Consider the following 12,291-nt stretch of genomic DNA (forward strand, 5'->3'; position numbering starts at 1 on the left):
TGACCCTTCGCAAGCTCCTACAGATGTTTTCTATGACTTACAGCTCCTTTTCCAACAGCCCTGTCCGCAAAAACAAGAGGGGCCACTTTAATTCCAATTAAATACCTCCAGCTAAGCAAACAGTGTGCAGCAGGGTCTGGGTACAGCACGGCCGCCAGGCCCAGCCCACCGAGTCACTGAGTCTAGACTCCAGATGTGATTTCACCAGCCTCCACTGTTCCGTGGAAAAGGACTTCAGCTCTGCCGTGGGGTGCAGGACCCTACCTTGAGTCAGGACCCCACTCCCCGGAATGGTGTGTCCCTTGGTGCGGGGCTGACACTACATCCTGGGAACCTCTGACTCCTTCCTGGCTTCTGGTGGTAGGAACTGCATCCCCATGCAGCCTCCAGAGGCCCCAGGAGTGCAGGAGCAGGCTAAGGGGTGCACAGGGTACCCCCCGTGCCAGCATCACCCAGCAGCCTCCCTGCTGCCCTGCAGAGCTCCGAGCAGCTCCTGCTTGCTGTCGGTGTGGTGGAAGCGTGGCCAGGAGCCTTCCCAGGGCTGCAGGGAGCGGAAGGCCTGGGAAGGGGAGAGCGGGGTCACCCCTCACCCTGCCTGGCCGATAAGCCAGGGCCGGCCAGGAGGAAGGAAGTGTGCTGGGCCCTGCAAGGAGCCGCCAGAGGAGCCGGCGCTTCAGCGCTCCTTGGTTCTCTCGCCTGCTGCACCTGGGCCTGTGGCACCTCCGGTCCCGGCAGGGCTGAGGCCACACGGCTCCAGTGTGTCTGGGCCGCTGCTGGGCCACTTTCCCCTCTCCGCAGGGTCCCTCCGGCTCGGTGGGGGCTGCGGAAACATGGATGTGCCGAGTCCGGCAGGAAACCTCCGTCCACTTAACTGCGCCCAGCTAGGGCAGGGGCCAGAGCTGCCTGTTCTGCTGCCAGCAGATGCGGGATTTGGGATGATCCTCACCCACCCACTCACCCATGGCACCTCTGGCAGTGGTGTAGATGCCTGTTGGCCAGGGGAGCTCATGGGCACATGTCCCTTGTGCCAAGCTCCCACCAGGAATTGCAGTGGGGTGGGATGGGCTGAGCTGGCAGTGCACAGGGTGCAAACATCAGGCAAGGGGGAAGGTGGTTTCATGTTTTGGGAGCGCTGGTGCCTGGTGTGAGGGGGATACGCCAGGGCTGCTTGTCTTTAGAGCCCCGTGGAGCCTCCCCACCGCAGCAGAGTTGCAGCTGGGTGATGATGGGTGATGGGTGCTGTGGTTGTACCTCATGCTCTACCATACAGGGTGAGGGGTGCCTTGCTGGGATGGTGAGTACTGGTGATGAGCACTGGGGTCCCGTGGAGTGATGGGTGCTGGTGGTGAGAGCTGGGGTCCCGTGTGATGATGGGTACTGACAGTGGCGCCCGGCCGGCGGCTGCGAGCAGGGAAAGGAAGCAGCCCAAGGCAGCCCCAGCCCCGGTCGGCCGGCGAGGAGGGGCAGGAAGCTGGAATAAATCCCAGGAAGGGCTGCCTGGCTCCAGCTGGTCTGGGCTGCAGCGGATGGAAGCTGGGAACGGGAAGGGAGAAGGCGGGAGGGGAATGCGCAGGGGCTTTCTCAGGCCTCGGCCCCGCTCCAGCTGTGCCGGCGGCCCGGCACATCTGCAACCCTGGCTCAGCAGTGTCGTGCGGACATGGGGGGGTGGAGGCTCTGTGTAGCCTCAGGGGTGACCTGCGGATGGCACCGGGAGAGGGGATCTGGACGGAGCCCAACCCCAACCGTGACAGGAGCAGCCCAAGTCTGGGGGTCCTGGTCACTGGTGGGGGCCCAGCCTGACCCGCGGTGTCTGTGCTGCCTTCCAGCCCTGCATGCCAGAGTGCGGGGCTGGGTGCTGCCGCTTCTGGGGTGCCGGCTGTACCCCGTGCCCGCCATCGCAGCGGCACAGGCAGCCCCGGCCCCTCGGCGGCCTGGCGCGGCCGTGCCCTGTGTGGTCCCGGCGGGGCGGGGGCGGCCGGGGGCTTTGATGTGCTCGGCTGCCGGGCAACCCCTGCTCAGCGCAAAGCAGCCGCCCCCCGGCTGCCCCCCCGGCCCGGCTGAGCCCCGCCAGCACCATATGGCCGAGGCTGCTGTTACCGCGCCGAGCGCCCCGTTCCCAGAATTGAGATGGAAATGAAGCTCTGTGTTCTGCCGGACAACACCGCTGCGCCGGCCGGCTCGCCGTGCCAGGCCAGGACCCCGCGGCCAGCTGTGGCCGAGGCGGTGTCCCGGTGCCACACTGGCAGCCCTGACCCGGCACCCCATCCCCAGCACCCCAACGCGCAGAGGGATGGGGTGAGGCTGTCCTGCTCTCGGGGGCATCCAGTGGGTTGGGGCAGCTGGAGTGGCTGTGCCAGGGCGGCCGTGCCATGTGTGCCACGACACCCACCACGGCCACGAAACCCGTCCACGTCCCCACGCCGCTCGGGGTGGCCGGTGGCAGGGCCGCGGGGCCGGCTCACCCTGGCATTGTTGGCGGCGCAGCTGGCGGTGGCGGCGGCCGGCCGGCGGCCCTGAAAGACATTCCTGTGCACAATGTCCCCGGCCTCCCGCCGCGGCCCGGCCACTGCCGCCAGATGGGGGCTAATTAGCAGCTTTGAGAGCCGCGGTGGGAACCGGGCAGCACCGGGCCCTCCGCCGAGCCCTGAATGGAGGGGGCGACCCCAGCGCCGTGCCCACCCTGGGAACCGCCACCGCACCAGGCTGGGGGACACAGGGAGGAGGGACAGAGGGAGGGACAGGGGGATCCGGCTCCCCCCAGCCAGGCTGGCAGGGTTGGAGTTCATGCGTGCTCTCCAGGATTGCTGCCCTCCCCAGAAGAGGAAGAAGAGGGGAGGCCTTCTGCTCCCTGAATGCCTGGGGATGTGCGGCAGGGTCTGCCACCCCCAGCCCAACCCCATAAAGGGCTGGGAGAGCTGTGCTGGCACTTGGGCACACGTGTTGGTGTGCAAGGCAGGGTGTATGTGTGTATGAGCACGCATGTGTGTACACGTGCGTGTGTGTATCTGTGTTTGTGTCCATCCGTGTGGTTGTACTTGTGGCTGTGTTTGGTCTCCACAGGTTTGTCTATGTGTGTGAATGCTCCTGTGCACATATTTGGGTATGTCCCACACACATCAGTGTGTGCAAGCACGTGTGTGTCCATACCTTTGTGTGTGCACACGCACACCCACCCTGCGTGTCTGTGTCTGTACACACACCCGGGAGTGTCTGAGGCTGCAGCTTTGCCTGCCTCCCTCCCTTCCCACACCATTTCATGCTGCTCGGGGTGTGCCGGGGTCTCGCTCGGGGCCCTCCCTGGGCGCTGCCTGCCCTCCCCGCAGGTGCGGGGTAATTAGCAGTAACGCTAATTACAGCCCAGACCAGAAACCCTTCGGGGCAAGGACTGGCTGCCTCGCACATGGATGGGACCTCCACCGCTTTTGCCCGCGGCAGGACCGTGCTCGCAGCCCATTCCCCGTGCCGCCCCACACACTCAGGGCTCGACCCCTCTGCCCGTCCCTCGGGTGGACCCGAACCTGGCGCCCGCCGCCCCGGCAGCCGCCACCGAGCAGCTCTGCGGAGGTTTGAGCCCCGGGAGGGAAAGGGGGGAACGGAGAACTCCAAACTCGGGGCAGGGGGCGCGGAGCTGTCCCCTGTGGGGATGCCCGTGTTCCTGTGCCACCGTGGGGCCCCGATGCCCCCGTGTCTCCGTCAGGGTGCAGATATCCCCCGGGGGTCCCGGTGCCCCCGTATCCAGGAGAGGACGCCAGTGTCTCCGTAGGCGTGCCGGTGTCCCTGTGGGGGTCGCGATGTCTCCGTGGGGGTCCCGGTGCCCCCCGTAGGGGCTGCAGGTGTGTGTCCCCGCCCCGCCCCCGTCGCCATGGGCACCGCCCGCCCGGCGCCGCGCTGACAGCGCGCCGGGTTTTATGAATGGGTGACGTCACGACCCTGGCGTCTCACGGTCTGAGCCGCCGCGGAGAAGGGAGGGGCGCGGGGAGTGCGGGGGGGCCGAGCGCCCGGAGGGGCACCGGGGCCTGGAGGGGGCAAGCAGCGAGCGGGGCTGCGGGGAGCCCGACACCGGGAGTCCCCGGGCATGCACCCACGTTAATTGCGGGGAAGGGTGGGCGCTCCGCACCCTCGTAGCACCCGCCCGTCACGGAGCTCTCTCCGCCATTGCCCCTTTAAGACGCTCCCTTAGGGGCGCATGAATGGAGTAGGCGGGGCCGCGCCCGCTTTTTCTGCGCTGCCATTGGTCGAGCGTTCCCCGCGGCCCCGCCCACCATCGGCGGCGCTCTATAAGAGGCGCGGCGGGCGCGGGCTCGTTGTCCGCTCGCCGCGTCCCCGCTCCGCTCGCCGCGCTCGCAGCCTCTCGCCATGAAGGTCGCCGCTGTCGCTTCTTCGCCGCTGCCCGCGGGCGCCGGCGGCCCGCTGAAGGCGGTGCGGCCCGGGGAGGCCGCCCGCTGCGGGCCGGGCCCGGGCGTGTCCCCGGTGGTGGCGGAGCAGGCGGCCGCCGCGCTGCTGTACGATATGAAGGGCTGCTACTCGCGGCTACGGGCGCTGGTGCCGACGCTGCCGCGGCACCGGCGAGTCTCCAAGGTGGAGCTGCTGCAGCACGTTATCGACTACATCTGGGACCTGCAGCTGGAGCTGCAGTGCGGCCCCCCCTGCCCCGCCGCTGCTGGGGACTCCCCCGAGGTGAGTGCGGACCCCACGGCTCAGACCCGCGCTCCTGACGGGCAGCACCGGCGTTCCTTGGAATCTCCTTCCCCCGATCTCCACCGCGTCCTCTCCTTCCCGGGGGGGGGTCCATTCCTCCTGCCTCCTTTCCATCCCCGTCCTCTCCGGTGCCCTCCTGGCAAGTATTGACCGGCCGCTTCGTGTCTTTCCCGCAGGCTCCGTGCATTCCCGCTGCCGATCGGATCCTCTGCCGCTGAGACCGCGCTGGACCCTCCACGGACCATCCGCGGGATCATCCCCGGTCCCACTATAGATATCATCCGCGGGATCCCGGTCCCAGCACGGACATCGTCCCCGGGACCCCATCCCCGAGCACCGCGGCTCACCCGCATCCCTGGCTCCCCGACGGGGCTGCGCTGGGGGTCCCCCCGCAGCCTGGGCAGGGGGTGCTGTGGGCCGGATCCTTCCTTCTCAGATTACTGAGAGCATTCCCCGTATTGTATATTACAATGATGCTGGAGAATATTGTTCTACAATAGCTGGAGTTTTGTTATTAAACAAGCCCTGATGACCACGTGTGCGTTTTCCTCCTGCCCCTCACACCCCCTCCCCTGCGTCTTGGGTGTATTTAGCCCCGGGGATTTGTGCCCCACTTAACGGGGGAGCAACTTGTGCAGACCACAGTGGGCTGGGTGGGTATGTTGGGGGATACAGGGTCTGGGACCCTGTGGTGGTGCTGGGAAAGGGGCTCCTCACGGGCTGGTTTCAATTCCCTGTGTCCCAGAATTACCCCCACAGAGCCTCTCCCAGTAGTTCCCGTGGGTTTTCACTCCCTGGGCTCAGCCGTGGGGTGCTGAGGGTCAGACACAGGAGGAAAGCTTGTTCCCACCCTATCTTCTGGGTGGAATAATGCAGCAGTGCTGGGATGCATCTTCTCCTAATTAGGCACCTTGATGAGCTGATGACACAGAGGGGACAGTGCTATGAGCCAGCTGTGGGGTTCTGTGCCCAGGTGGGAGTGTGGTTTCCCCATCTGCCTGGACAATGGCGTGTTTGCAGCCTGGAATTCCCTTCATTCCCCTTCCCAGCTGGGCCAGCTGCACCCAGCAGCCTTTCCGAGGCTTCCACAATTGTTGCTGTGTCAGGACTGTGGGATTACAGGGGTGATCATGTAGGGATTCATCCCTTTACAGGGGAGTGCAGATACAAATCCTGGGGTGCTTCTCTCTGTGGCCCCACCCCTGTGGTTCCTGCTCTTCCTGGTGCAACCCCTGCCTGTGGGGACAGACAACCGCTTGGGACAAGGAAATTGCATCAGGGATTATGCAACCCTGAGGCCTGGGGGTGCCCCGGGCAGCTGCCCTTACCTGAGCTTCCCTGTGACTCACAAACACCCCAAGGATCTCACAGCCTCCTCTTCCAGATCTGTTCAGACCTCCCTACGGTCCTGGCAGGAGACAATTGGGGTGCCTGGAGGGGTTCTTGTTACTCTGGTGGCACCCTTTAGGCGCCCCTCCCTTCCCAGGGTCTCCCAGCCAAAGGATTTGGGGCTGGAAGGTGTTGAGCAGCCCCAGGCATAGGCGTGTCCATGTGTGAAGCTCTGCACGCCCTCTGTGTGTGTTTGGTGTTTACAGGCACGGTCACAGCTGCGAGAGTGTCCCGTGCGTGTCCCCGTGCCCACTCGTGCTTTCCCAGCCCGCAGATCCCCTGGCAGGGCCTGTGCAGGGCACAGGTGACTTGGGCTACCAGGACACTGCCTTGCCTGTCCACCCCTGTCCTGGCTGTGACAGCAGCAGGGGACACATAGAGCAGGGGGGTTTTGGATGTCTGTGGATGAACTTGTCCATCCTTGGATGGGTCCCCTCCATCACCCCCAGGTCCTGTTCACCGTCCTGGCGTCTCCTCCACCGCCCGCCCTCCTCGCAGTCCCGGAGCGCGGTGCGGACGGGCCGGTGGGTCCCTCTCCCGGTGTCCGCTCGCACTGCACGGTCCGGGCCGCCCTCCTGGAGTAGCCCAGAAGGTCCCGGGACAGGGAGAACCGGGACTGGGGGCTCTGCTCGGGCCGGGGGCAGCGCGGGAGGCGCTGGGGCTCTTCCCGGGCCGCGCTCCCGAGTGCCGCCCTTACCTGTTCATTGCCGCCTGATGTGGAAGCTCCCGCTGGAACGGTGGGGAGAGGGGCTCCGTGTGTGTCCACGTGTGTCCCCACGTCCCTGCCTGACCCCTGTCTAAGCCCTGTGTGCCCCACGACCGAGCCCTCGCCGTGCAGCCCTGGCTGTCATCCGCTCCTCAGGGGTCGCGGGGCGGCCACCACCGGGTGCCTGGCACAGGGGAGCTGGGGAAGGGGCTGACGGAGCCAGCGCAGGCTGGCAGCGGGGCTGGCAGGGCTCAGCCGCCCGCACGTGTCGGGATGCCGGATGCGGCAGCACCAGGAGAGCCCGAGGGAGCGCCCAGCCCGCGGGCACCTGCGCCCCAACCGGTCCCTGGATGTTTTCACGGGACCTGATTCATCCCGGAAGGGATTAGGGACGTGGGAAATGGGTGACGTTGTGGTCTGACCAGGACCCGGGATGGACACTGGCGTCAGAGCTGGCCCCTGCCCTTCACTGCCGCGTACAGTCCCCGGGACACGGAGGAGCTGGGACCCATGGCAGGACCCGCGGCCCCCGCGGTGTGGGGCACTGCACCCAGCTGCCACGGTGAGTGCTGGCATAGGGCAGGGGCACCCTGGGATAGAGGGGCTGTGGTAGGCATTGGGCTGGGGGGCAGGGTCAGTGCTGGCCTCTGGGTCACTGCTGGGGGCACCGGCCACCACCGCAGTCACGGCTGGTGGCACTGGGCATCCCTGGCCAGTGGGTAGCTGCTTTGAAGATCTCCATGAGGTGAATTATGTGGGTTGCAGTCCCTCTGGTGAGACTGCCCGTGGTCTCTGTGTGCCCCTGTGGTGCTGAGATGGGACCCTGGCCCTCCTAGACCTACCTCTGGGTCTGCCACGTTGGATCCAGGAGGGCAGCTGGACCCTGTCATCCATAGCCCACGGCACTGGAGGGGCTTGCCCTGGCTAGGGGACGGTGCCACTGATGGTGGGCTTGGCAGTGCGGGTGGCTCCTTCCCCACAGCTGGGGTTTTTTGTGAAGGATTGCACAGTTCTGCTCTCGCTCTGACTGTCCCAACTTTTCCATCACTTCCTTGGGGGTTGCTTCCACACCCTGGACACCCTGAAATGTAGGTAACCCTAGGCAGGGTTCCCAGAGCCCTTCCCAAAGTGGGACCGGCTGCTGCCCCCTGGTGCAAATGGGTTGAGCCCTGTTTGCCCTGGAGCAGGTCCCCCGGCCCAGGACCAGCTCACTTTGTCCCTGTTCCCCACTCCTCCATGCTCCAGGCAGAGCTCTGTGTGGCCTTGCCCCAGCCGTGTCTCTGTGTCTTGTGCCCCTGTGGGGAGCCCCTGCTGGTGTCCCTGGCTCGTGTGTCCCCCCAGGTGGGGGCTGGCGGGGCTGGTGTGGGACCCTGCACTGCCCGGCTCCCACGATGGCCACGAGTGCGGAACAACGGGGGTTCCCCTTTGAGTCACGCGTTGGGCAAGGCCGGGCTTTCGGTGGCCAGAGCACTGTGGTGTCCCCGCATGTGCTGATGTCACCCGGGGCTCCCTGTCCCAGTATAAGTCCAGGCTGTGCTGCTGCACAGGGAAGGGGTCTCTACACCTGCTGCGTGTCTCCCAGACATGTCCTCTGCTCCAGCCTCCATTTCCCAGGACCAGCCTCGAGGTACTCTATGGCTCTGCCTCTTGTTCCTGCTGCCCACCTGTGCCTCTGCCACCATCGCCAGCCCCGGCACCAATCCTGGCATCAAGGCCTGGCTGACCCAGAGGACACTGGAGTTCGGTGAGTTGGTGCTCCTGAGTGGGGAGGGATGGGGGAGACCAGAGGGGGATGATGCCCAGACTGCTAAGGATGGGGAATGAGGGGAACTCCCAGGAATGATGCCAAGTCTGCCAGGAATGGGGGATGGAAGGACCATCCTGGTCCTGGCTGCTCACTCTGCTGACACCCCAGGTACCCCAGCCCCTTCCTTGGTGTTACCCCAAATTCCCACTTTGCCCCAGGCCGGCGTTTTGGGCTGGAGATGCTCCAGTCGATGCTGCAGAAGGAACATGAGCTGAACCTGACGGGTTCCTACAACACCCCGCTGCTGGGCACGCTCACCTACGCCGTGCCACGGTAAGAGCCACCCATGGGGTCCCTGTCCCTGTCCACATCCCTGTCTGCGCCACAGCCACAAGCACAACTTGCCTGTGTTGTGCAGGATTCACATCCATGAGCTGCAGATGAATGAATCCACGCTGGACTTTGCCGAGGACGTGGGGCTGAGGCTGACGGTGCAGCGCGCCCGAATCCAGCTCAGCGCCGACTGGGCAGCCCAGCTGGGCGCCGTGTGAGTCCTCGTGGGGACGGGGCAGGACTCAGGGTGGCTCAGGGTCACCACTGTCCCTGTGCTCACCCTCTCTGTGCCCAGCCAGGACAGCGGCTCTGTGGAGCTCCACATGCAGGACCTGGCCGTGGCAGCTGTGTTGGGGGTGAGTGAGGATGGCAGCGGCCACCCCACAGTTTGGAGCGCCGGCTGTGACACCCGCGGCACCGACCTGCACATGGAGTTTCAGCGTGGCTACAGGTGATGCCAACCCCCTGCTCTGTCCTGTCCCTGGCATGCAAGGACTACTGGTGCCCCAGGCAGGGTGATGGGCTGGGGGAAGCTGGGTGGGTGCCATGAGGTGATCTGAGCACCCCACTCTGCCCTACAGCTGGCTCTACAACCTGCTGGCACCTCTGCTTCAGAGAACCCTGCAGCAGCAGCTCAACAAGCAGGTGGGTGCTCAGCCCCTGTGCCCTGGGGTGTTGCTGTCCCTGTTCCCCCCCAGCCCAGTGAGAGTCTTGGAGACCCTGATCCCTGGGCTCGCTGACACCCTGCTCTGCTTCCAGCTCTGCCTCGTGCTCCACAGGGGCATTGATCGGCTGGACACTGCCCTGAAGCACATGAAAGGTGGGTGAGGGGACCCCAAGACTGGGGACAGGCAGGGTGGTCCTGGGAGGCTGTGGACAGGACTGGTGCCCAGCAGGGTCTGCAGGACCCCGCTGTGGGGCTGGATCCTGACAGAGCCAGGCTGTGGGAGGGGGCTGGTGGTCTGACTCCTCCTGACCACCTCCATGTCCCTGCAGTGTCCACCCAGCTGGACACCATTGCTGCCATCGACTACTCCCTGCTGGGACCGCCAACCTTCACAGAGGAGTATGGGGACATTGCCCTCAAGGTAATGTCATCCTGGGGATAATTCCTGGAACAGATTTGGGAACAGGGGAGCCTGGCTGATCCTCACACCCATCTGTGTGTCTGTGCAGGGGGAGATCTTCAGGGTGGGCACGTACCAGCAGAGACGCTCAGCACTGCCTGCAGTGCCGCCTGTGGCACCAGGCATGGCACTGCCCGTGGCTTTGCCCACGCCCCTGCCCACGACACCACCCCTGGCACATGAGCCCATGCTGCTGTTGGCTGTCACCGAGCTCGTCGCCAGCTCAGCTGCCTTCACCTACTTCACAGCCGGGGCCCTGCGCAGGAACATCTCCAGTGCCATGGTAGGGGTGGCCGGAGAGCAGAGCTGTCCCCACTGGGGTGTCCCCATGCCCAGCCCTGCTCGGCCCCAGCACCCTGATCCCTCCCTGCCTTCCAGCTCCCTCGGCGGTTCCCGCTCCAGCTGAGGACCAAGAGCATGGAGGTCTTCTCCCCTCAGGTGAGCGGGATGGGACGCAGGGAGAAGGGGACACAGGTAGGACATGGAGTAGGACAGGATGCAGGTGGGATGGGACATGGGACACAAGATGGGATTGCAGGAGGAACAGAAGATGTAAGGGGATGCTGGAGGGTGGGACATGAAATGATGCAGGAGGGATGGGGCATAGGAGGGATGAGATGCAGGAGGGAAAGGCTGCAGGTGGGATGGGACATGGGATGACACAGAGGACAAATGGGATGCACGAGGGACAGGACAGGGAATGGGGTGCAGTAGAAGTGGTAGGTGTTGCAGGCAGTATGGGATGCAGACAGAAAGGAACACAGGCAGTGATGGGCACATGGGACATGGGCAACGGTGGGGACCTGATGGGGGCATGGCCAGCATGGCTCTGTGCCACCCCTGCCCTGTCCCTCACAGCTGCAGGAGCACTATCCAGACCATCCCATGGAGCTGCAGCTCTGGGCCCGCCAGCAGCCGCTGCTCTCCTGCCATGCTGATGCCTTGCATGGGACCCTCTTCAGCTCTGCCGAGGCCTTTGTGGTGCTGCCCAACGCCACCCGTGTCCCTGCCTTTCTGCTGAACATCGTGAGTGGCTGCTGCTGCCATGGCTCAGGGAGCCAGGGGACCCCAAAGGACTTGGCTGGGGCTGGTGTGCCTGTGCTCCTGGCTGGGGCCATGCTGGGTGATGCTGGGTTGTAGGCTCTGCCCTGGTCTCTCCAATGTCTCTTCCTGCTGCAGGATGCCAACGTGACAGGGAAGCCAATGATCACCAGGAACAGACTCGGGGGCACTGTGAGACTGACAGGGTTAGTGTCCGACCCTGAGCTGGGTCTGAGCTCCCCCAGGACATACCTGGAGAGCTCCCCCATTCCCCACCTCTGCCCATTTGCCTCCCTGAGTCCTGTATTGCTAGAGTATTGCCTCTCAGACCCCATCCTGCCCCCAGTTCACATCTGTGCCACTGCCCTGGCAGTAGGTCCTCAGCTGGATCTGCTCTGCTGGGGCCCTGGTCCCCCCATGGAGCTCAGCCTGTCCCCACCCTGGGATGGGACAGTCCCCATCCCTGTGCCTGGCTCTGACCCTGATCTTGTCCCACAGGCTCCATGTAACACAAGTGGCATCAAATGTGGGCCCAGTGGAGGTGAGTGGCTGTGCCAGGGAAGCCAAAGGGAGCCTTGGATTCCACATCACCTTGGAGGGAATCTGGGGTGCTGTGGACCCCATGCATGGCAAGTCTGGCAGGGGGCTGAGCCCTGCCTGCAGCATGGACCCCTCTACCTGTGCTGTGCTGGGCTCAGGGCCTGCCTGTCCCACAGGTGAAGCGTCTGGAGACCCTGCTGAAGTTCGGGCTGTGGCTTTTTGGGGTTCCCCGGGCAAACAGTAAGTGCTATCCCACTCCTGTCCCCATCCTCCCACAGCTGCACCGGGGCCATCCCCTGCTATGACTTTGTCCCCCCACAGAGTGGCTCCAGGCTGGCATCCCCCTGCCCCTCCCACATGGCCTCAGCCTGCTCAGACCCCGGCTCTCACTGCAGCAGGTGGGTGCCACCAGTGTCCCCTTACCCCAGGGTTCCCCACGTCCCCCAGATCCCCCCTCTCACCCTGATTCCCTACAGGGCTTCGTGCTCATCGCCACGGACCTGCAGTACGAGCCATGAGACCGCCTGCCTCGTGGGAACCCGCCAGCGCCCACCAGCCCTGTCCCCATCTCCATCCCCTTTCCATCGTGCCCTCCTGGCTGGCAAAGCGCCCAGCCGCGGGACCCACGGACCCCCATCCTCGGCAGGGATTAAAGCGGGAGCGCAGCTCGGCCCTGAGTGCTGTGGGGTGAATGGGGAGCCCCCTCACCC

General features: G+C 65.1%; 2 protein-coding genes across 2 annotated transcripts; both read left to right on the forward strand.

The window, feature by feature from the left end:
* Positions 1–4,329: 4,329 nt before the first annotated feature.
* ID1 (inhibitor of DNA binding 1) lies at positions 4,330–5,233 on the forward strand. The gene is made up of 2 exons (XM_021527431.3): positions 4,330–4,677; positions 4,875–5,233. The coding sequence occupies exons 1-2, from the start codon at positions 4,357–4,359 to the stop codon at positions 4,914–4,916; spliced, it is 363 nt and encodes a 120-aa protein (XP_021383106.1). The 5' UTR covers positions 4,330–4,356; the 3' UTR covers positions 4,917–5,233.
* A 3,024-nt stretch (positions 5,234–8,257) lies between these two features.
* Positions 8,258–12,099, forward strand: LOC110469014 (bactericidal permeability-increasing protein). Its single transcript, XM_031506552.2, has 15 exons — positions 8,258–8,537; positions 8,759–8,873; positions 8,959–9,087; positions 9,169–9,324; positions 9,455–9,518; positions 9,633–9,693; positions 9,870–9,961; positions 10,050–10,283; positions 10,379–10,438; positions 10,859–11,026; positions 11,180–11,247; positions 11,540–11,582; positions 11,758–11,821; positions 11,903–11,979; positions 12,058–12,099. Exons 1-15 carry the CDS (start codon positions 8,378–8,380, stop codon positions 12,097–12,099), a joined length of 1,533 nt encoding a protein of 510 aa, XP_031362412.2. The 5' UTR covers positions 8,258–8,377.
* Positions 12,100–12,291: the final 192 nt, after the last annotated feature.

Source organism: Lonchura striata, chromosome 17 (genome assembly GCF_046129695.1).
Source record: "Lonchura striata isolate bLonStr1 chromosome 17, bLonStr1.mat, whole genome shotgun sequence".
NCBI lineage: Eukaryota > Metazoa > Chordata > Aves > Passeriformes > Estrildidae > Lonchura > Lonchura striata.

Excerpts from the sequence above, each read along its gene's own strand:
- LOC110469014 (XM_031506552.2), top strand. The coding sequence starts at position 8,378 with ATGTCCTCTGCTCCAGCCTCCATTTCCCAGGACCAGCCTCGAGGTACT. Across the intron at positions 9,325-9,454 it reads GAGTTTCAGCGTGGCTACAG|CTGGCTCTACAACCTGCTGG; the intron begins GTGATGCCAACC and ends TCTGCCCTACAG. Across the intron at positions 9,519-9,632 it reads AGCAGCAGCTCAACAAGCAG|CTCTGCCTCGTGCTCCACAG; the intron begins GTGGGTGCTCAG and ends CTCTGCTTCCAG.
- ID1 (XM_021527431.3), top strand. The coding sequence starts at position 4,357 with ATGAAGGTCGCCGCTGTCGCTTCTTCGCCGCTGCCCGCGGGCGCCGGC. Across the intron at positions 4,678-4,874 it reads CTGCTGGGGACTCCCCCGAG|GCTCCGTGCATTCCCGCTGC; the intron begins GTGAGTGCGGAC and ends TCTTTCCCGCAG.